This window comes from Cebidichthys violaceus, unplaced genomic scaffold (assembly GCF_023349555.1).
Source record: "Cebidichthys violaceus isolate CVI_PGR_0920_01 unplaced genomic scaffold, fCebVio1.0.p SCAF_15, whole genome shotgun sequence".
NCBI classification, from domain to species: Eukaryota; Metazoa; Chordata; class Actinopteri; order Perciformes; family Stichaeidae; genus Cebidichthys; species Cebidichthys violaceus.
The window spans coordinates 3,192,290-3,213,795 of record NW_027176318.1 but is presented as its reverse complement, the minus strand read 5'-3'; the positions used below and the strand labels follow the sequence as shown (position 1 = coordinate 3,213,795).

At 40.1% G+C, this 21,506-nt stretch overlaps 1 protein-coding gene across 1 annotated transcript in view; it reads left to right on the top strand.

Moving 5' to 3' along the window:
• Positions 1-17,503, top strand: part of itprid1 (ITPR interacting domain containing 1) — a 52,298-nt gene extending 34,795 nt beyond the window's left edge. The window contains exons 13-17 of the mRNA XM_068709617.1: positions 10,816-10,943; positions 13,402-13,513; positions 14,364-14,660; positions 15,265-15,315; positions 17,040-17,503. Of these exons, the coding sequence (XP_068565718.1) occupies positions 10,816-10,943; positions 13,402-13,513; positions 14,364-14,660; positions 15,265-15,306 (579 nt within the window). The 3' untranslated portion in view covers positions 15,307-15,315; positions 17,040-17,503. The remainder of the gene's footprint in view (positions 1-10,815; positions 10,944-13,401; positions 13,514-14,363; positions 14,661-15,264; positions 15,316-17,039) is intronic.
• Positions 17,504-21,506: the final 4,003 nt, after the last annotated feature.

Sequence of the window (21,506 nt, the reverse complement as noted above, 5' to 3'; positions counted from 1 at the left end):
TACAAATAATCAGGCTTCAAATTGTAGAAGACTACTGTTATTATTAGTAAAAAAAATTATTTGATTTACCTTGAAAAAAAATGTCAAAGTAATGTTTTAAAACTGGTAATCAGTGGTAATGAGAACAATATATTGTTTATTTTAGATCATATCAAGTGTAATATGAGTTTTAAAACTTAACATAATAATCTTGTATATTCAACAAATCTTTAATGTTAAAAAAGTATGGAACGATAGCCATCTTTGTGTTTACTGTGACAATAACAGCCGGCTGCACGGTCCATGAATGCTTTAGTCGTTTGTTTAATGGATTTAATCCAAATTGCTCCCTGTTCCCTGCAGCCAGGAGACCACCCCACCGGTAGGAGAGCAGTCAGCACTTCTATCACAATATAGGTCATTTCTGTCATGATCTTGCTTTTGGTTTAGTTTGTGTCCTGTCTTTGTGGTTTTCCCTCCTTTTTTCTGTGCAGCACCTGTGTTTGTCATGTCTCGTCCTGTCTTCTAAGTTATGGTTTGTTATTTTTGTAATTTATCAGTATTTCCTGTTTTATTTTGTGTTACTTAACTTTCCTCTCATTTCAGATCACTTCACTTCCTTCTTTTGTGTGTTTTCCCGCCACTGTGATTGTCTGCCCTGCTCCTGATTGATCCTACCTGTGTCTAATCACGTACACCGTCCCAACCCTGTGTCTCTGTTGTCCTCTGTGTCCAGTGATTTCCTTGTGTTCTGTTCCTGGTTTTTGCCTGTTTTTCCCAACCTCGTTTTTGCTTTTGTTTGCCTGATGGATGTCCTGTGAACCAAACCTGCTTTGGAAGTGAAGACTGTTTTATCTACACTTTATCTTGCTGTCTGGTCAGACTATTGAGTCCAGTTTTACCTGTGTTTCCACAAGGTGTACAAATTTCATATTTCAATGACAATGAATATCGCCCTATATCATGTTTAACGGTAATTCAATAAATAAATGTTAAAAATAACCACATGGTAAAAAATATTTTTGTATTCTCTGCTGCGAATGAAATACTAGACAAAGTAAAAGTATTATCTCATTTAATTAAGAGCTTCAGTACTAAACTAACAAAACAGTTTCAAGTGAAATTGGATAGAAAAATAAAAATTGATTTCCAGCTATATACAGATTATGTTTACATGCATGCAGAGTAATCTGATTAAGACAATAGTTTGATTTAACCAAGTTATGTGCTTGGTATCAATTGCGTATCAATATCTCAATATCATTTCATCATGATACGATTCCACTGAAGGACAACAAATTCTCATATTGAATTATTGCCCAGCCCTAGTTTCTGCCACTTTCATTTCAGCCCAATAAATAAACTATAAAACACACCCATACTTTGGATATATTAATGATTATTATGTCAGCTTCATTTTTTCATTATCTGGAGGGCAGTGTGACTTCCTGTTTGCCTGTTACTTTGTTTGTGAGGCTGCTTTCCCTGCAGGTTTTTGGAGGTGGGCATGGCAGAGGGTCATCAGAGTGCAAACACCTGAGCTCATCAGCAAACACATGGACACACATTTTAAAAACCCTCTTTGAGCTCAGTGATGAGTCCTCTCTCCTCCCTGAGACACCCATTTGGTCTTTGGTTGACATTATGGTTTGTGTCAACATTGCATACACACTTTCCACTCATGCACTCACCTACACTGCTGAATTTACGGACACCACTGTTAGTTTAAGCTTTCCTCTTATGTTGACGAAGTTAATAAATAATTTGTTCATTGGCTTGACTGTATGCATCTCCCTCTTTTGTCATGGCTGTGCGGTCCGGTTTGTGATGGGCATGACTAGACGCTACAGTGACTCAATATCATCTCTCGAGGTACAAATGGTATTACAAGAAAGGATGTGGCTAGCTGGTTAGCATGCTCATTTCAGTCAACGTATCATGATTTCAATTTTTTTTAATTTTTCAAATAAAACTACTATGTTGTGAAATATTTAGATTTTAGGAATGGGGTTAAAATACCTGCGAAAGTGGCGTTACTAAAGTTCTAAAATTACGCATCACATTCTGTAGATGTTTCTTTTTACATTTTAAATAAAAATTCTGGCCAGATCCTACACACTGAACTTTTTTGAAGATGCATGAAAACAAAAATAAAATAAAAACATCTAGCCATTAAACCAAGGGTTCCCTAAATTTGCAAGGCCACCTGGTGCCGCACACCTAAAACAATTGGCCACTTGTGGCAAAATCAAGTGTTTAGATTTTGGTACAGTTTACAAAAATTGTCAATCTTGAAGGAAAAAAAGTCAAGCAATAAAATCAGTCCTCTAGCTGCAGACTTCTAAAAACTGGCCACTTTCGGTCCAATAAATAGTTTCAATCCAGTGGACATTATGGACAGTTGATAGACTTCCCAGTTAGCTAGCAGCTTGGCAGAAAGAAATGAACAGCACATTCCCAGCAGCTCATTCTTCTCTATGACCTGAGAAGGGACCTGCAATGTTTCTTTTTTCATTGGCCACATTTGCTGCTTTTCATTTGTCTGAAAAGCTGTGATTATCTCTGTTAATAAGTAATACCTTTGTCCTGTAGTGTGACCCAGAGGCATATCCAAATCCTAAACATGATATCCAGTATAAAAGTACACTACGGGACAAAGTTACTACTTTATATAACTTTATTCATTAAGTTACTACTTACTCAATATCAACAATACAGTGAGCAAATGTGAGTGTTTTGAGAAAGTCAATGTGAGACTAACATGAATTACTGTGCATGTGAAAGGAGGGAGATAAGACTCCAGTGTCTCCTCTTCTGAAAGATGTTTCTTTTTACTGCCTCCATTCATAGTCAGTCATTTTGTCAATCAACAAAATATTATAAGAATCAACGCAGGTCTCCAGACTGCCACCAAAATGGTTGCACATGCGATACAAATTTGCCCTCGTCACAGCCCCATGCTTGGGGGACCACATCTACATGGAGAGCAGGAACGCTACTAAGGATGTATCTGCTTGTGGACACTTTTCTGTGGCCGTGACTCGGACGCCAAAAGATGAAAAAAAAGATCAGGCTGAGCCAGTGTCATTGACTGTTTACATGCACATTCATATCCCACTATTATTGTGAATATGACAATATTCAGAATTTGATATGGCTCATGTAATAGGAGTTTTTACAGCACTTTGCGACACAGCCTCTTTCCTGTTTACAACCAGCTTAGGGCCACGAACACAAACCAACTGGCCAATATTTTACAAAACTGGAGTAGAGACGCATGCCCAAAAGAAAAGCGCACATTTCTGGTGGGAAGGAGAAACGCATCTACTTTTAAGCATTATGAAGGACTTGGATATCAACAGGTTTATGGATATGCACAAAATAATGCATTGACGACCTTTTCAAGAAGGGGGTTGAAGGAAAGAAAGAGGGAGACTGTGTTCACACAGTCAAACAAGTCTGCCACCAATGGAAACTTTGAAAAATGGCAAGTAACTCCTGCTGTTAAACAGCAGAGAATGGGGTCGACGTGGGATTCACTGTCCTCAGTGAGGAGGATGCAGCATGAGTCATTTCAAGTTAATCAGAATATGCACAGCTGCATTTAATTTGGAATATTAGTGGAATATTCGTTTTTAATATGTTAACAGTCTATTAGGAGTTGTTAGTCCAAAAATACTTCTTTACAAGTAATAGTCAAAATTAAACTTAAGTAAAAGTACAGAAGTAGGCTATTATAGGCTTAATGTTTGTTTTATATGTGTTATATTATTAAATATATTCTATATATTGGGGTTTTTTTGGAGCCAAATATAGATTCTTTGTAAATGATCTTGTAGAGTTGTAGTACAGTACTGCATGAGATCATGCATTTTTTAATGCAAAATTAAAGCTGTCAGTATTTATTTTATTTATTTATTATAAAAGTACAGTATTTCCCTCACAAATGTAGTGAAGTGGAAGTGTAAAGTAGCAGAAAAAACTTCCTCACATCTCACTTTAGTTTACAGGCTTCTGTACTACAGCTTACTGCAAATGAAAAAAACAAAACAATTACCATTACCATAATACCATATGATATATTTGATATATTTGTTTTAGAATTTGTTTTATTTCTATAGCTGGACCAACATTAGAAAAACCTATGAATATAATGCAGTCCAATTATACACCAGCACAAACTGCAGCCTTTAAAATTGCCACAGAATGGAATCAACGTCTTCCTAACATGGTCTGATAGGTAGGTAGGGTCCACGGCAAAGCTGTTGTATTTGGATTGCATTAGTTTATAGAGGTGTAAATATGTTTCCGGTCAAAGCTGTTTCCAAGTCTGGTGGTTGGACAGCTGATTCTTCTCTTTCCAGACGGCAGCAGGGTGAACAGGTTGTGGATGGGTGGGTGTTGTCTTTTAATATCCCTTTAGCTCTTGGCAGGCTCGAGGTCGGCGTTTGGTCACCACCATATTGGATTACGGCCGTGACCATATTTGGACTGTTGTAGAGACACGGTGAACGGCTCTGGTAGCGGTAGAGACCTGTCAATTCCAAATTAGCCCCGCCCTGAAGCATGTTCAACTTTATGGTCTATTTGACTCTAAATGGGACCATAATCTCATGTTCACGATGTTTAGTGAGGTAATAAATCCAGTAAGGAAAGTCATTTTCTCATAGACTTCCATACAATCAGACTCCTTCTTGCAACCAGAGGAGTCGCCTCCTACTGGCCAGAGAATGCAATTTTAAGACACTTCCGCATTGGCTTCACTTTTCAAAACCGGAGTTTGCCAGAGTTCTGATTTCTGCATTTTAATCATCCTCACATCGCCACAGGGGGAGATTTTACTGTTCCAATGTGAGGGTCCCGGGACAGAGGAGGTCACATGTGTACAGATTGTAAAGCCCTCAGAGGCACATTTGTGATTAACTAAATAGGTAAAACAGTTACTGGTCAGTTAACACCACCTCACCCTTCTTAAGCTTTGCTATCGAGCTAACTCTCCATTCAACACGTGAGTAAAGAGTTGGCTTAATATCTGAATAGTCAACGTACGTTAGCTGAAAGTTCAGTTAACTCTATGAAATATGACAGGTCATACAGATTTAGCAACATTACGTTGCTTGATATTCAATAAAATCCCACTGTGGCTCCTCTGTAATGTTCCATTAGCTCAACGTGTTGTTCTATCCATCCACCGCGCTCTCTATCCATAACCTCTACCCCATTGTACAAAATGAACTGAAGGTTCACACATCCCACTGTCCCGGTATGCACAATGCCTTGTTTGAAAAGTCAGTGTCCTGGTTTTTGCAGACGTGCGAGTTACCTGCTGTTGAAGCTTTAGGTTGCATTGCACCCACTGAAACTTAGGCATAGGCCCAATCCCAATGTCCCCCTTAAAGCCTCAAACCATGAACCCTCAGCGGCTTAATGACATCACCTGGTAGACGGTGGACGGTGGAATGGTTGAGTGTGAGAGACTGTAAGGGCTTGAAATGGTGTAAATAGGAATGGGACAGCACTTTGCTTTCATTTATACTTTTTACTCCCTAATTTGAACGTCTTCCAGGCTCTATCCTCACAAAATGAGAAGTCATTTTACATTACATTACATTATGGTCATTTAGCAGACGCTTTTATCCAAAGCGACTTACAATTCAGTATCTATCTACACACCGTAGATGCAGCTACGGGAGACATTTTGGGGTTAAGTGTCTTGCTCAAGGACACATTGACACGAGACTAGTAGAGCAGGAGCTGGGGATTGAACCGCGACCCTCTGATTGAAAGGCGGCCCTGCTCTCCACTTAGCCACGGTCAACCCCTTTTAGATGATCTATTTACACGTTTTTGTCAAAACTGCTTCAATGAAAAAAATGTAATGTTTAAATAAATAAATATCCTCTGATTTCATGCGTTTTTTTGTTCAATATTTACTCCTTAATATTTCTGTGTAAATTTAATATGACAGGCTGAACACACGTGTGCCGTCCTCTATGTTTACCTTTTTTTTTTTGCGTCCACTGGTTACCCGGTGTTTGTCGTCACATTGCAATGGATTGTGGGTAATTCCCATGGGCATCTAATGCTGACTTACGGAAAAGGGTTCATAAAAGGCTCAAAATCTCTGCGAGAGAGCCCTCAAACCCTCGATGATTTGACAGTGGAACAACCCTAAACCCTCACAGACTTTATGGGAGCGAGCCTCAAAGTCCTTGAGTGTGGAGATTAGGATTGGGCCATAAACTCTGCTTGGCTGCAGAATGGTTCCAGATGTAACCCTTTCCATTTTTGCTGTTTGATAATAACATTTGATACTTTGCAATTCAATAAGTAATTTGAAATTCTTCACAGCAATCTTCGACATGGGGTTAGATTCAGTCTAGCCTTGCACTGTTTCTTTCTTTCTCACTTTTAATGTTTATTCAGGTAAAATGTCATATAATGTGTACATTTAAATGATTGCAGGCAGACACAAATGTGTGAGAAAAATGCATTTTTAATTAGTGGTAAGAGTGCCATTTCATCCCAATCTAGGTTGAACACTGCTGTGTACACATTGTTTTTTATTTAGTTTGCAAGTATTACTAATTTGATACTTTAATATGTGTAAAATCGAGGAAAACCAACAGATGTCGCCAACTCACCAATAGGTGTCCATCCATTGTAGAAGAAGAACAGCAGGAGAAGAGTGTGTAACTCAAAGTTGGCACTCTCGTATAAACATTTGTATTTGTTTTAACTATATTCAAGGTGTCTGCTGCCCTTATTTGGTGCGCCCCGCCATCATATTGACAGGACGGCAACAAATGAAATTGTAAATTCTGAATGACGGAACACTACTGCAATGCTTTCATGCAGTACAGAGAGGAGTTATTTAGAAAATATTAGGCTAACAATGGTTCGTTGAGGAAAAAAATAAACAAGGTGATCTGAAAAGTCTCTGTCACATGTTATTTTACCCTGACGAAGGCCTTCTCTCATAGGCTGAGGTCTCTGTACACAAGGTTTTTAACTGCTAGGAGCTGTGGTCAGAGGGTCATGGGTGCCTGTCGTGGCGGTAACGTAAGAATACGCTGGTGTACACCAGCGGTGAAGGAGGCCGTCGAGCTGAAGAAGGCAGAGGTAGCTGAGGAAGTTTAAAAGCTGTACAAGATCAGCCCTGAGATGCTGAAGGCTCTGGACACAGCTGTTTGGGTTGGCATGTATATTCAGGCGGTCGGGACAGTGCCCGGGAAGTGGCAGACGAGCCATTGCAGCGACCTTTCGCCGCTGTATCTTTAGTGCCTCTTTTCAAATGTTTACTCCATAGACCAAGGAGGCATCATCATTTTGGTCAAGCGTGTGTTTGATCAGAGATTCTCTCCTTTCAGCAGTGGAGGTATTCTGATCCTTTACTGCAGAAAAGTACTAATACCACACCGTGACAATAGTCCACTGCAAGTACAAGTTTTGCATTTGAAACTTAACATAAGTCAAAATATACAATCAGCTAAAATGTAGTAAAAGTAGTTGAAGTTATGATAATATAAGTTCAGTTATGAAGTACAGATTGTGTTTTACACTGGACCACTCAACTCTCCTCAGAATGAGCTGTGGTTCAGGGCAGATCACTGCGGGGGCTAGCTGTTCAGAAACATAGAGCCTATTTTATGTTATGGTCACAATGCACCCTGCAATAGCATAGGAACCCATTGAAATGAATTCTGGTGACTATCTGGTTATTACATTATCTCACTACTTGTTGTTACAAACACAAATTATAACACTCAATAATAATTGCAGAGAGTCATTTTTATTTCCTGGGATCTTCTCCAGCACCATAACATAAACTATTCTTATTTAATAATTTCCTCTCTCGCAACAATTTGCTCGTTGTCTCCTTTACTATATTATGATTTGGAAAATGACGCAAGCAGAATTATACTGACTGAACCTTTAAAATAAAACAATAGCGTTAAGCTTGTTCTTAAAACGAAACCTGTACTTAATGGCTTTCAGGCACAGCGTGACGTCTCTAGACACCGCCATCATGGACACTGGAAAACTATACGTAAACCCAGTATTCTCCTGTTTTATTTTATTTTGAATGCACAATCAAAAAGGCAAAGTCATATTCAAGAAAACCCAGAGTTCTAAACAATGGAAACTCAAAATAACACCAGTAATGTCCTGGAACTACTTATGGCTCCTTTAAAGAACCTGGATATGGAGGCTGGCCATTGTAATACCAATTACATTATTGGAGGTGGGGGAGATTTCCTGGTCATGAGCAGTACAACACTTTGCTAATTTTAACAGTTTTCTCACCTACAACTCAACTACGCATCTTTAAACTTTCCTAATGTCAAATTTGGCCAGAGGCATAACGTGGGGGGGCTAATGTCCCCTATTTTTCAACCTTCTACACAAACACGGTAATGATGCGTCTTTCTCGCGGTAGGTTGGGACATACAACCCTTATATTTCATGGTTGGATTTTAACACTGAAAGTTTCCTCTCTCTTTCTCTCTCTGTTCAGACCAAATTCAATATACCATTACAAATTACATTTTATTTAATTCATCCAAAAATGTAGAGATTATGTACATGATAGATAGATATACACTTTATTTATCCCCAGGAGGAAATTTGTCTATAGCAGCAGCAAACAAAGTTACACAGTAACATAAAAATATTAAGTATAGAAGAAAATGGACAATATATATAATACAGTAAAATAACAGCGCAAAACCAATTCAATTTAAAGAAAATAAAGTAATACAAAATGGACAGCATAAACAATTCATAAGTAAATTCCACTTCGCTGGGATGCTTCAATCACACTGACCCCGGTCTCACACACACACACACACACACACACACACACACACACACACACACACAGGATAGTTCTGCTGGTCATTGTCCGATGCTCCAACGTGCTACATGTGGAATATTGATGATACACTGCTTGTAATGAATGTTGCAGTTGCTATACAAACAAACAAATAATAAACCCATCAGCAGTTAAACTGTTTCTTCTCACTATTGAACTTGATTATATTACGAGTGAGCTATGACGTGTCTGTCTTCCAATGAGTCACCATGTTTTAATATAAACAGCGTATTGTCATGTTACCATAGTTCTTTAGATGAAGGCCTCTCAAAGCCAGGATCAAATTATCACATCAATGTCTCATTTGCCTTTTAAATGCTGAGATACTTGAGCTTGTTGCTAGTTACTTTTAGCTACATATTTTTCCTTTATTCTCTTTTTATTGAGGTAGATAGGAAAATATCCACAAAATATGTTTTCATTTCTTATAAAAACATAATAATTAACAATGAGATATAAGGAAATATATATGTACATATTTATATATTCCCTGCTGCGTGGTTTGTTTTATCACACAATTTTGGTGGTCGTATTCTAATCATGATTTAACATCCAGAAGCACATCTGTAACAGATTATTTGTAATCCACCCCACGGGTGACATTTGTCAACTGAGTAGTATCTGTAGCATCTGCACTCTCATTTCAAGCAAGCAAATATCTACAATGTCTTGATCAATGGGTAGCACTACTTACTGCTAAGACTGACATTTGCAAATGCTTTCGCTATTTCTGGGCACTCTATGTCCCAAAAATCACCGCTCAGGAAATGATTGGACCGGCTATCTCTTCTGCCACTATGAAACTGGCTTAAACTGCAGCATCACTCTGAAACACGCCTTGCTGTGTCTCTTTAATTGTGACACTTCCCTCTGCTCCCCATTTTTGTTGTGTTTTGTCTCACACAAAAAATGCATCCTTATATTATATTCCTCTCCCACAAACAACATTCACTCTCCCATATCTCTTGTAATCTAGCTCAGCTAGCTAGCTAAAAGTGAGTGAGTGATCATTTACTTGTCATAAAACACTGTTTTTTAACGGGTAACCACAGCAACGTCTTGCACAAAACATTTAGCTACATTACCAGATGATGTTCATTTATTTACCCATAAAACTTGAATAATCCTTATCATACAGTTTTCAGTTTTACTAAATGTATTAATTATTTAAAATGGCGGAACATTTAAACATTTTTAACAGGTTTTTAGCAGAAAATACAATTGTTCATATCATTGTAAAAATGTCCATATGATTCACATAGAATAGACAACCTGAAATAAAACAAGAATTATCTTTAAAATGGTATGAAATATCGTTTAATTAACATGAATATCTGTTGAAAAACAAACGCAGCTGGTTTTAGTATAACGTTTAATGTACAATTACAGAAAAAGTACATTATGATGGCAAAAAATTATTTAGATTACAATAAATCTAATCTAATAAAATACAATAAAGGTAAGCTGCTTTTAACGCAGTAAAGTTATGTACTTTTACCATGCAAGCAAATTATAATAGCCATGGATTTCTTTTGAATTACAAAGAAATGTCTGCTTAGTAAAACTATATGTAGTTGTTTTAATACTGTCAAATTAAGTATTTTTATAATAAGCTATTGTAAAAAGCAATAGTTGTGACACAATAAATGTCACATATATGACATTTACAGCATTATTACATTATTTTATGATCTGCAAGTAAATTGACAGTTTTGGTTGTAATTTTACTTAAATTTTTTCTACTATTTAACAAAACATAAAACAATTCAAATAACATTAACTGTTCAATAAATGTACAGAAAAAAAGTGTTTGGAAGCTTATATTTTCTTACAGTGCAGATCTAGACTATGATAAGTTTTTTGTTGTATTTTTGGTTGTAACTAAGCCTAAATCATCCTAAATTTCCATATTTTCCATTAAATGGTGTTTGAAAGGTAACTCTTTAACTTGTTCTCCACAGTACTCTCTGGATGAGTTGGAGGAGATGATGCTGTGTCTGCAGCAGTTTTGCTCTGTACTCAGCAACATGGAGGAGCAGCTCTCTGAAGACCAGGCAGCGGTTTACAGCGCTCTTTCTGACCAGGACAGGTACTCTGTTTGGAACTTGACATTAAGGTTATTAACATGATGACTGTAGTCTAATGCTATATTTGGCTCAACAATGGGCTTCAGTTTATGAGGCTGTCTGACCCTGACATTTACAAAGAATCTCTGTGATATTCAGTGGCGGGCCGTGTATTTTTTACCTGGGCCTTCAGTGCTGTCCTACTACAGTTGAACCACCTCCTAATAACCTCATTATGACGCCACAGCTCCGGGTTATTATTTGTTTCTAGGGGTGTAACAATACACGTATTTGTGTTAAACCGTTCGATACGAGGCTTACGAACCGAACAATATGTTTGAATAATACTAGTGCATTTGGAAAATGCAGAAGCTTAAATTGTGGGAAATATGATGTTCTTTCGGTGGAGCCACTGCGCTCAACCTGGCAACCCACCCAATGTAACAGACAACGTGCTGTCTGACACGCCCACCACGGAAGAACATTGTAGTCTGCTGAGGGTTGTGTGTTCTGGGAGGCTTTGCTAAACTAACTTAGCAGGAAAACAACAGCAACACACAAAACTATCCCCGCAGCGTTTAGGCAGCTGTTCCCTACTGATTCAAACACTGATCGCCACACAATCCCCATTTCTCCAGACCATAATTCTTGCTTTGTAAAAGAAAACAGATACATGAATACGCACATGGCGGGATGCTTCATCATTAACAGACAATGCATATAGACAAAATAAAAATTTGCCGTTCACTTAAAGACAAAGTCCATCCTCCTTTCTTTGATTACAAAGAGTTTAATACCGCGGTTGTACAGAACATTGAGGTTCAATTCCAGCCAGAGGACCTCCTGTGAATGTGTTCGTTGAGTTGTAGATCCACTCGGGTCTCAGCAAAAGTTTTCAAAAGCACCGTAGCTTGTAAGTGTCGTGCCGTGCTATGGTGTAGTGTTGCTGCCTTGGTTAGCCACCTCAGGTTAGCGTAGCGTAGCTCCAAACACCAAGACGCTCAGTTGCAAATAAAATGCATTCTTAGCCATAAAATGTGCAACGCTTCTCCGACGCTGTTAGCCAGGAAAATCCTTCCTTTTCCTGGCTGGGTCAGAGCTGCTAGCTGTGGGGTTGGCCGACAGTGTCTTACGATGTCCAGCTTTTCTGGAAATGTCTCTCCAGAAAGGCGTTGCCAGTAACTCCCAAGTCCGTTCCTCCTACTCCTTCAGCCATTGAGTGTTAAAAAAACAAAGCTACACCAAGCAAAATGCTAAAAAATACCCATCAATGTCATAACTTCTTACATATCTTTCAACTTGAACTCTTACTACTCATACTAAGTTCTGCTAGCTAGCTTCAGCCTCATAACAGTCACGCTAGTCCACTGACCAATCACATCGCATGTTAATGGAGGAGGCCTTGGTGGAGGGATGGGTCAGAAAACTCAGGAGTTTCAACCTGTTTGTGGCCCATGTGGAACCAAGTCAATGTTGACTAATTTAAAGTCACATTAATATTAGTATGTTTGTTACATGACTTAACTGAAGCTACATGACGTTAGGTAATGTACTTAACTAACGTTGCGTACGTAACATATTGAACAGTGTCTCAACTTCTCTACGCGATTGACTGACCATGGAAAACACCTGTGCCACTGTGTTCTCCCCCTACAGGTATTGTCAAGTTCTTAGGAGTTTTGTTCAACTCTTGCTCAACTTGAAATGGCCTGGTACATGAACCCCAAAGGACCCCCTAAGCTGAGCTGCTTTTAACACAGTAAAATGATGTACTTTTACTGTTAAATCAAATTATATTAGCCATCAATTTATTTTGAATTACAAAGAAATGTCTGATAGATAAATATATATGTAGTTGTTTTAATACTGCCAAATTAAGTACTTTTACAATAAGATATTGTAAAAAATCAATGCAATAAATATATTACATTTACAGATTTATTACATAATAGTATTAGCTGCAAATAAATTGACAGTTTTTGCTGTACATTTTCTACAATTCAATGAAGAATAAAACAATTCAAACAACATTAACTGTTCAATAAATGTACAGAAAGCTTTCATTTTCTTACAGTGCAGCTGTAGACCATGATCATGTTTTTATTGTATTTCTGAACTCATTAAGTCTTTCATTGTACAACTTCTACGGAGCATGTGCTGCATTTGACAATTGGGAGAGAGAACGTGTTAACACCCTTTTTTTTTTTGCTGATCTCTGCTGTGAACAATAATATTTACCGTGTGTGTACTTTTAAATATGAATTCTAAATTGTGCAATTCATCCTTTAATTAAAGTTAATGTTTATGAAGTGAACTTTGATCAAGAGCCAGTTTGTTCCCCAAACCACTGTTACTGAACTGAAATCTGTTGCCATCATAACACTTCATCATTCTCTTGAAATGTATGTGCAATAAGCAAGATGTTTTATTAAAAAAATTACTAAAAGCAAACAATACCTCTGTGTGTGTCTGTGTTTGTAGGGAGATGATTCGGGACATAGATGAACTGAGGCGAGCAGTGAAACAGGAGGCTGGAGAGCTGGAGATGCAGTTGAATGAACTGGCCGATCACTATGATGACAACTTAAAAATGGTAACATACCTGTCACACTGCACACTCATACTTGTCCACTGAAAGAGCAGTGTTTCCTGTCCATGGATTTATTTGTGGCGGCACATATTCAGTTCCGTGGTCGTTCGGAATGGGCAATTGCTTGGGCCCGGAAGTGCTGCTTGCAGCGTTGTCAAGCAATACGCATAGCTCTTTGAGCAAAAGTGAACTGTAGGGTTAGGGATGTGCAGAGAACCGAACTACCAAGTCAATGCAAAACTTCTGAAAAGTATCTGTCAGGACTGTCAGGGCACCCGGCATCCCGGGCACAGTAGTAAATGTGGTTGGGATACAGAAAGCTCAGTGATTCTATTTATTCCTGATAATGCTACATTGTAAACAACAAATCTGTATTGAAGTTGGCAGTAAGGGAGCTGATTAATGTTAGCTGTAAGCTAACTTTAAAAGAGATTGAAGGAGATGTTTTCACAGCAATATGAACAAAAAACTGTATGCAAACAGTAATAAGAGAGTGTATGTTGATGTTTTTCACCATGGAATCAAAATGGTACTGAGAAAACTCACAGTACAAAATGCACTGATGATAACTGATTGTTCCTGTAAACAATATGGGTTAAAAATGTAGTTAAACACTATCAATGATCAGCTATAGTATTATTATTATGATACTACAGTAACGGACTCTTGTGGCAACAATGTTCAATACACCGAACATTTCAAAATATGTGATATTTTATTACACCAAAAGTACAAACTGAAAACAGAAATTTTTTTTTCTGTCCCACATCCGTAAAGTGGTATTTGTTTTTACTATGGATGAGTTTACTTTGTGTACTCTGTTTTCTGATTACATTTCTTTGTTTTTGAGTAGAAGATGCACAGACTGTTGGATGAGCAGTCTCTGCTCTGCTCTCAACTCAAATTCTTTCGACATGGATCGGGGCCCACATCGTCGAGCCCCGCCCCCAACAGGACGGTAGCCACTCAGTGCTGTCTGCTGCCCTGGATCCATCCAGCTGAAGAGCAGCGTGGCCCCGCCTTCTCCTGGAGCACCTGGAATGTGGACTCCCTCAGCCAGTCACCTGCTGGATCAAAGTGCATCTGTGAGGGCCCAGGCTGTTCTCCCACTAAGGCGGACAAGCTGGACATGATGAGTTTCCTCCAGAGAGTAAGAACATGCTGTAGGGAAACAAGTAGAGAGTGAGGAATCATCTACTGTTGCCTGCTGAATTCAAGACTTCAGTGGTGGTGGTGTTCTCGGAAGTTTATTCAATGTAAAAACTTTCATGTTTGATTTTATATTAAGTTGTAAATTGGTGCCCTCTCACAGACAGGTTTTCCCACTATGCCTCAGCGTATCAGTGTGCATTGCATGAGGCTGTAGGCAGTCAGTGTGTTTTACCGAGCTATTAACATGTCCACAAACCATAATCAAATTGTCCCATCTGCCTGGTAAATATGCAAACCTGTCACAGCATGTGACAGTGCTATACACAATAGCCACAGCAGACTTACAAACTGTGAAAATGACACCGTATGCTACGCTGAGGGTCACATACAAGCATCGAAAGCAAATGGAATGGCGGTTAAAATATGCAGGCTAACTACAAAAATGTCTCAGTGGTGAGTGTAATAGTAGCTGCCATCCAGCATGATATTCTGCAGATACTGCAGTTTATATATAATTGATACACTCAACATATCATTTTACATGAGATCTAATGTATTTGAAATCATTCTACTTTCTAAATGTTGTGTGTCCTGTTCTGCAGTTGAAGGAGTCTTTGCATCATTCTGTGAACACAGACTCATAGGAATAAAAGGTGAATTTTTACATTATCATTGTTAAAGTCTACTCTGGATTTTAAGGTCAATTATTTTCTTCATAGAGGAATGCCGGATAACTAAACAAACATGACAAAGAGCTTTGTAGTCTACGTATATCTGACACAGGGGAGGACTACAGTATTATGTAAGTCCTGATTAGGTTCACAACTAACACTTTGCTTATGCACAAAGACAGAGGGATGCATATGCAATTATGATTTTGTTTGTCTGTTAAGAATTATAAAACTGTGGGTACACGTGGCACTGTGTTATGAATTGAATTTATTGTGACACTGGGTGGAGAATGTAAACCTCAAGTCAACATGTGTTTCGTAGTCATCTTGGTGAGTCTTCCACTGTTCCAACAATCAGAAACTCTGGTTTGATCAAAATACGTTCTTAATTCACCGTGTAAGATGTAGAAAAATGTCAGCTCTCCATGCTGTTTCCCCCGCTGTCTCTCTTTGCTGTCCGGTTAGCTACTGAGCAGCTGCCCTGATCCAGTGACTCGTTGGCAGCTCTCAGGGTTGCCATCTGATTTAATGTATGTCTGTGTGTGCCTAAGATATATAGTTAATACAAATTTAAATTTAAGCAAGTCCACATCTTGTTAATTGACTTTGCTCATTCTAAAAAGATGTGCGCTGTTGATGCTAAAACCTGATAAATGCATTGTAGAGTAACTTAGTAACTGGGATGTGGAAAATGTCATTGTCAATGAATCGCAATGCCCAACCACTTTACTCTCCATTGTGGCAGAGAGTGAAATGAGAGTCGAAGACAATATTTGGCTTCATCAGAACACTTGCAGCTTAAACCTGTATAAAGGTAATAATTTGCCCTTTAAACTTAATGAGTCCTTACTCAGCCATGAAATAGTTAAACGTAACGATTTTAAATTCAGAAGCAATGAGTGTCTCTCAGTGGGAATCCAAAGAGGTTCTTTAATTGAAAAATAATTGCTGGCCAGCAAAACTAAACAAAACTGTATATGTATATGTATATGTATATATATATATATATATATATATATATATATATATATATATATATATATATATATATATATATATATATATATGTAATACTTGGCATCTAACAACATGGTAAATGGTAAATGGACTGTACTTGTATAGTGCTTTCCTATTTTTCCGACCACTCAAAGTGCTTTAACACTACACTGATGACAGGGGCTACCATGCAAGGTTCCACCTGCCTATCAGGACTAATCATTCATACCCATTCACACACCGCACGACTTTAGACTGGACCCTCTGAAGTCTGACTTTTAGTTTTAATTAAACCATAGTCAAAGTCTGTCTTTGTGAAACCGGGCCCAAGGGACAATTTTATTGGCTGGTCCTAACATTCATTCTGTAATAATTCAAATTAAACATGCTTGTTGTCTGATTAATGTGCTCTCTGCAAACCTCTGTCCATCAAAGATCCTGAAAGAGAATAAGTATCACTCTGGTTAAAGCCACAGGCTGTGACTTCAAAACTCAATAAAGTTCAATAGAGATGTTTAAAGCTGAAACCTACCTAAGCATAAAGCAATATAACCTCAACCCTAGTTCACACCATCGGACAACTCATAATGTCAAATGCTAGAGTTACTTATAATTGTTATATTATTATATCAATGAAGCTGCACTTTATTTTCCTTTGTATTTTGCATTATTGTGTTTTTTTTCAACTCTTATATCATCCTGTGTTTCAGGTGTGACACTACATCTGACTCATGAGAACCTGAAGTGGCCTGAAGTCTTCCATTCACTGAGGAATATCACTTATCTTGTCACATTCAGTTTTGGTATAAATGTTTCAAACACAGGGCTTTAACCGAGGAGATGGCTGTACATGTCCCATGTGAAACCAAAAGTAAACATTGTATTGACGCTTGTCAAGTAACATTATGTTTCTGCTAGCGTGATACAAAGTTTTTGGTTCAGAAACGTCAACATATATCCTATCTAACATACAATGTCAACATTTTTTCTGGTTGATAATTCTAGGACCTAAAACTAATGAATGGACATAGAATAGACTGTGTTTGATGCTTATTTACAAGGTAGATCAATATAAATGTGTGAGTTAGTGAAGATGTTATTATGCACTATGCCTCTGTTCAGTGAGTGCACAAAGCAACATATGAATAATACCACTACAATAAACATGTTTGTGTATGTTCATGTACTCTGAGTCTTTGTTTCATTGTCTAAAACACATTGAATCTGTTGTGCTGCAGAGGACCACAGCACACGCTTCAGAGCAGGAAGCACCAATTACCAGAGTGCAGCCCTCATCGAGACTTCAAAAGGCTTTGATTTGATTGGAGCGCCGCAAGTGTTTTAACAAGCAGAGCTTATATAACCTGCTATAGAAAGAACATGGCCAGAAACAATGTGTCGCTCCTGTTCACTTCTATGGACACATCCACTTCCCATTCAGTGTTAATGTTTTTGATTAAATGTCAAAGAAATATGAGGAAAATGTTCCTGAAGTGATCTCTATCTCGTAATGAGACAAAGAGGGTGTAATGGATTTTACCTGGATTCATCATTGTTCTTGCTTGCAAAAAGCCCACGGTTTTACACCTGGAGCACCATGTGGGTTCCCATGAAACTTCTATGAAAAAGAGGTTTGTGATAGGTGCTTTTCATTTTTGGTGAGTGTAAAGGGTGCTTGCATTTTGTTGGCATCGACGAGGACTGTGACGTGATCGCTTGTTCTGGTTTATTTTTTATACAAAATATAGATGGATCATTTAATGGCATTACACTTCTGTCTGTCACCAAAACCGTTTCTCGATCAGACGTCACAAAGTGCTTCTCAGTCAGCAGCAAAAGCTACATCTAACATACAGACACCAAGGCTGTTTGGCACCGTACGGGCACGGAGAAGGACCTCTGTTTTATCTGCATTTCAGCTTTCTTTTTGAGTTTCTTTATGTTTTCAGGGACAAAATAGATATGTTAGGTCAAATAATATACCGTCTTATCTGCTCAAAAGGGACTCACGTCCAAAGCAAAAGAATATCAATGAGTTTGTTGTATATTCTAAAGCAGGGGTGTCAAACTCATTTTCACTCTGGGCCACATCAGCATCATGGTTGCCCTCAAAGGGCCGGTTGTAACTGTAAGACTGTATACCTGTAACTACTCCCTAACATATTGTTAAATAACTCTCTCTTTCAACACGCACGTGGGCAACGATGGGGATACCTGGAGAGGCGTGATTGGGAGGCCGTGATTGGCCTCCCTGATCTAAATCCGAGTGGTCGTTTGTTGTTGGACTTCTGTGCTAGTCATGGATTGTCCATAACGAACATCATGTTCAAGCATAAGGATGTTCATAAGTGTACGTGGTACCAGAGCACCCTAGGCCGAAGATCGATGATCAATTTTGTTATTGTATCATCGGATCTGAGGCCGTATGTTTTGGACACTTGGGTGAAGAGAGGGGCGGAGCTGTCAACTGATCACCATCTGGCTGTGAGTTGGGTCAGAGGGTGGGGGGAAACTCTGGACAGACCTGGTAAGCCCAAACAGGTAGTGCGGGCAAACTGGGAACGTCTGGAGGAGGCCCCTGTCCGGGAGATCTTCAACTCACACCTCCGGCGGAGCTTTTCTAGCATCCCTGTGGAGGTTGGGGGCATCAAACAGGAATGGACGATGTTCAAAGCTTCTATTGCCAAAGCTACGGCGGTGAGCTGTGGTCTCAAGTTCTTAGGTGCCTCAAGGAGCGGTAACCCTTGAACACCGTGGTGGACACCGGTGGTCAGGGAAGCCGTCCGACTGAAGAAAGAGGCCTTCCGGGATATGTTATCCCGGAGGACTCCTGAGGCAGTTGCAAGGTACCGACTGACCCGAAGGGCTACAGCCACTGCCGTGAAGGAGGCAAAGCAGCGGGTGTGGGAGGAGTTCGGAGTAGCCATGGAGAAGGACTTTCGGTCGGCACCAAGGTGTTTCTGGAAAACCATCCGGAACCTCAGGAGGGGGAAACGGGGAAACATCCAAGCTGTATACAGTAAGGATAGGACTCTGTTGACTTCAACTGAGGGGGTAATCGGGCAGTGGAAGGAGCACTTTGAGAAACTCCTGAATCCGGCTAATACACCCTCTATTGTAGAGGCAGAGCTGGAGGCTGATGGGGGAGCATCATCAATTTCCCTGGTGGAAGTCACTGAGGTAGTCAAACAACTCCACCGTGGCAAAGCCCCAGGGATTGATGAGATCCGTCCAGAAATGCTGAAGGCACTGGGTGTGGAGGGGCTGTCTTGGATGACACGTCTCTTCAACATTGTGTGGAGGTCTGGGACGGTGCCTACGGAGTGGCAGACTGGGGTGGTGGTTCCCCTGTTCAAAAAGGGGGACCAGAGGGTGTGTGCCAATTACCGCGGTATCACACTACTCAGCCTCCCTGGTAAAGTCTACTCCAAGGTGCTGGAAAGGAGGGTAAGGCCGATAGTCGAACCTCGGATTGAAGAGGAACAATGCGGATTCCATCCTGGCCGTGGAACAACGGACCAGCTCTTCTTGCCTCGCAAGGATCCTGGAGGGGGCTTGGGAATACGCCCATCCGGTCTACATGTGTTTTGTGGACCTGGAGAAGGCGTATGACCGGGTCCCCCGGGAGATACTGTGGGAGGTGCTGCGGGAGTATGGGGTGAGGGGGCCACTTCTGGGGGCCATCCAATCCCTGTACGCCCAAAGCGAGAGCTGTGTCCGGGTTCTCGGCAGTAAGTCAGACTCGTTTCCAGTGAGGGTTGGCCTCTGCCAGGGCTGCGCTTTGTCACCAATCCTCTTTGTGGTATTCATGGACAGGATATCAAGGCGTAGTCGTGGGGAGGAGTGTTTACAGTTTGGTGGGCTGAGGATTGCATCGCTGCTGTTTGCAGATGATGTGGTCCTGATGTCTTCATCAGGCTGTGACCTCCAGCACTCACTGGATCGGTTCGCAGCCGAGTGTGAAGCGGTTGGGATGAGGATCAGCACCTCTAAATCTGAGGCCGTGGTTCTCAGCAGGAAACCGGTGGATTGCCCACTCCGGTTAGGGAATGAGTCCTTACCCCAAGTGAAGGAGTTCAAATACCTCGTGGGTCTTGTTCGTGAGTGAGGGAACAATGGAAAGTGAGATTGGCCGGAGAATCGGAGCAGCTGGGGCGGTATTGCAGTCGCTCTACCGCACCGTTGTGACGAAAAGAGAGCTGAGCCGCAAGGCAAAGCTTTCTATCTACCGGGCAATCTTCGTTCCTACCCTCACCTATGGTCATGTGGACTGGGTCATGACCGAAAAAATTAGATCGCGGGTACAAGCGGCCGAAATGGGTTTCCTCAGGAGGGTGGCTGGCATCTCCCTTAGAGATAGGGTGAGAAGTTCGGTCATCCGTGAGGGACTCGGAATAGAGCCGCTGCTCCTTTGCGTGGAAAGGAGCCAGTTGAGGTGGTTCGGGCATCTGGTAAGAATGCCATCTGGGCGCCTCCCTAGGGAGGTGTTCCAGGCACGACCAGCTGGGAGGAGACCCCGAGGGAGGCCCAGGATCAGGTGGAGGGACTATATCTCCAAACTGGCCTTGGAGCGCCTTGGGATCCCCCAGTCAGAGCTGGCTGATGTGGCTCGGGAAAGGGAAGTTTGGGGTCCCCTGCTGGAGCTGTTGCCCCCGCGACCCGATCTCGGATAAGCGGTTGAAGATGAGATGAGATGAGAGATGAACTCTCTCTACATTTGATTATTGTGTATTCAAGTGCAATAATATTGTACATGCAGTTATATGAATGTAAAAATATATGTAAGCACATTTCTGTTATTATAACATAAATCCTTTTAATTTAGGGTTAAGAAACCCACATTACTCTACCAAAGATCAAACTTGTAAAGAAAATAACAAAGACAAATATCAAACTCAAGTTATTACATTAACTTTGTTCAAAGCTATTTTTGTCACCTCTCTGCATCACTAATGTCCTCCCCGTCGTCGTCCCATTCATGCAGCTACATCCAAGAGCTCCTCACTGATGGTCAGGTCTGTCTTCAGCCTCTTATAAACACTGATAGATGTATGATGTATCTGTGTTGTCTGTGCTTTCATCAACAGCTAATGAAAAAGACAAGTAACTGCTCGTCTCTTTGTTAGCTGTGTTGTCAAATCGCCTACTAGTTTCTAAACTCGGTCTGGGATGGTGTT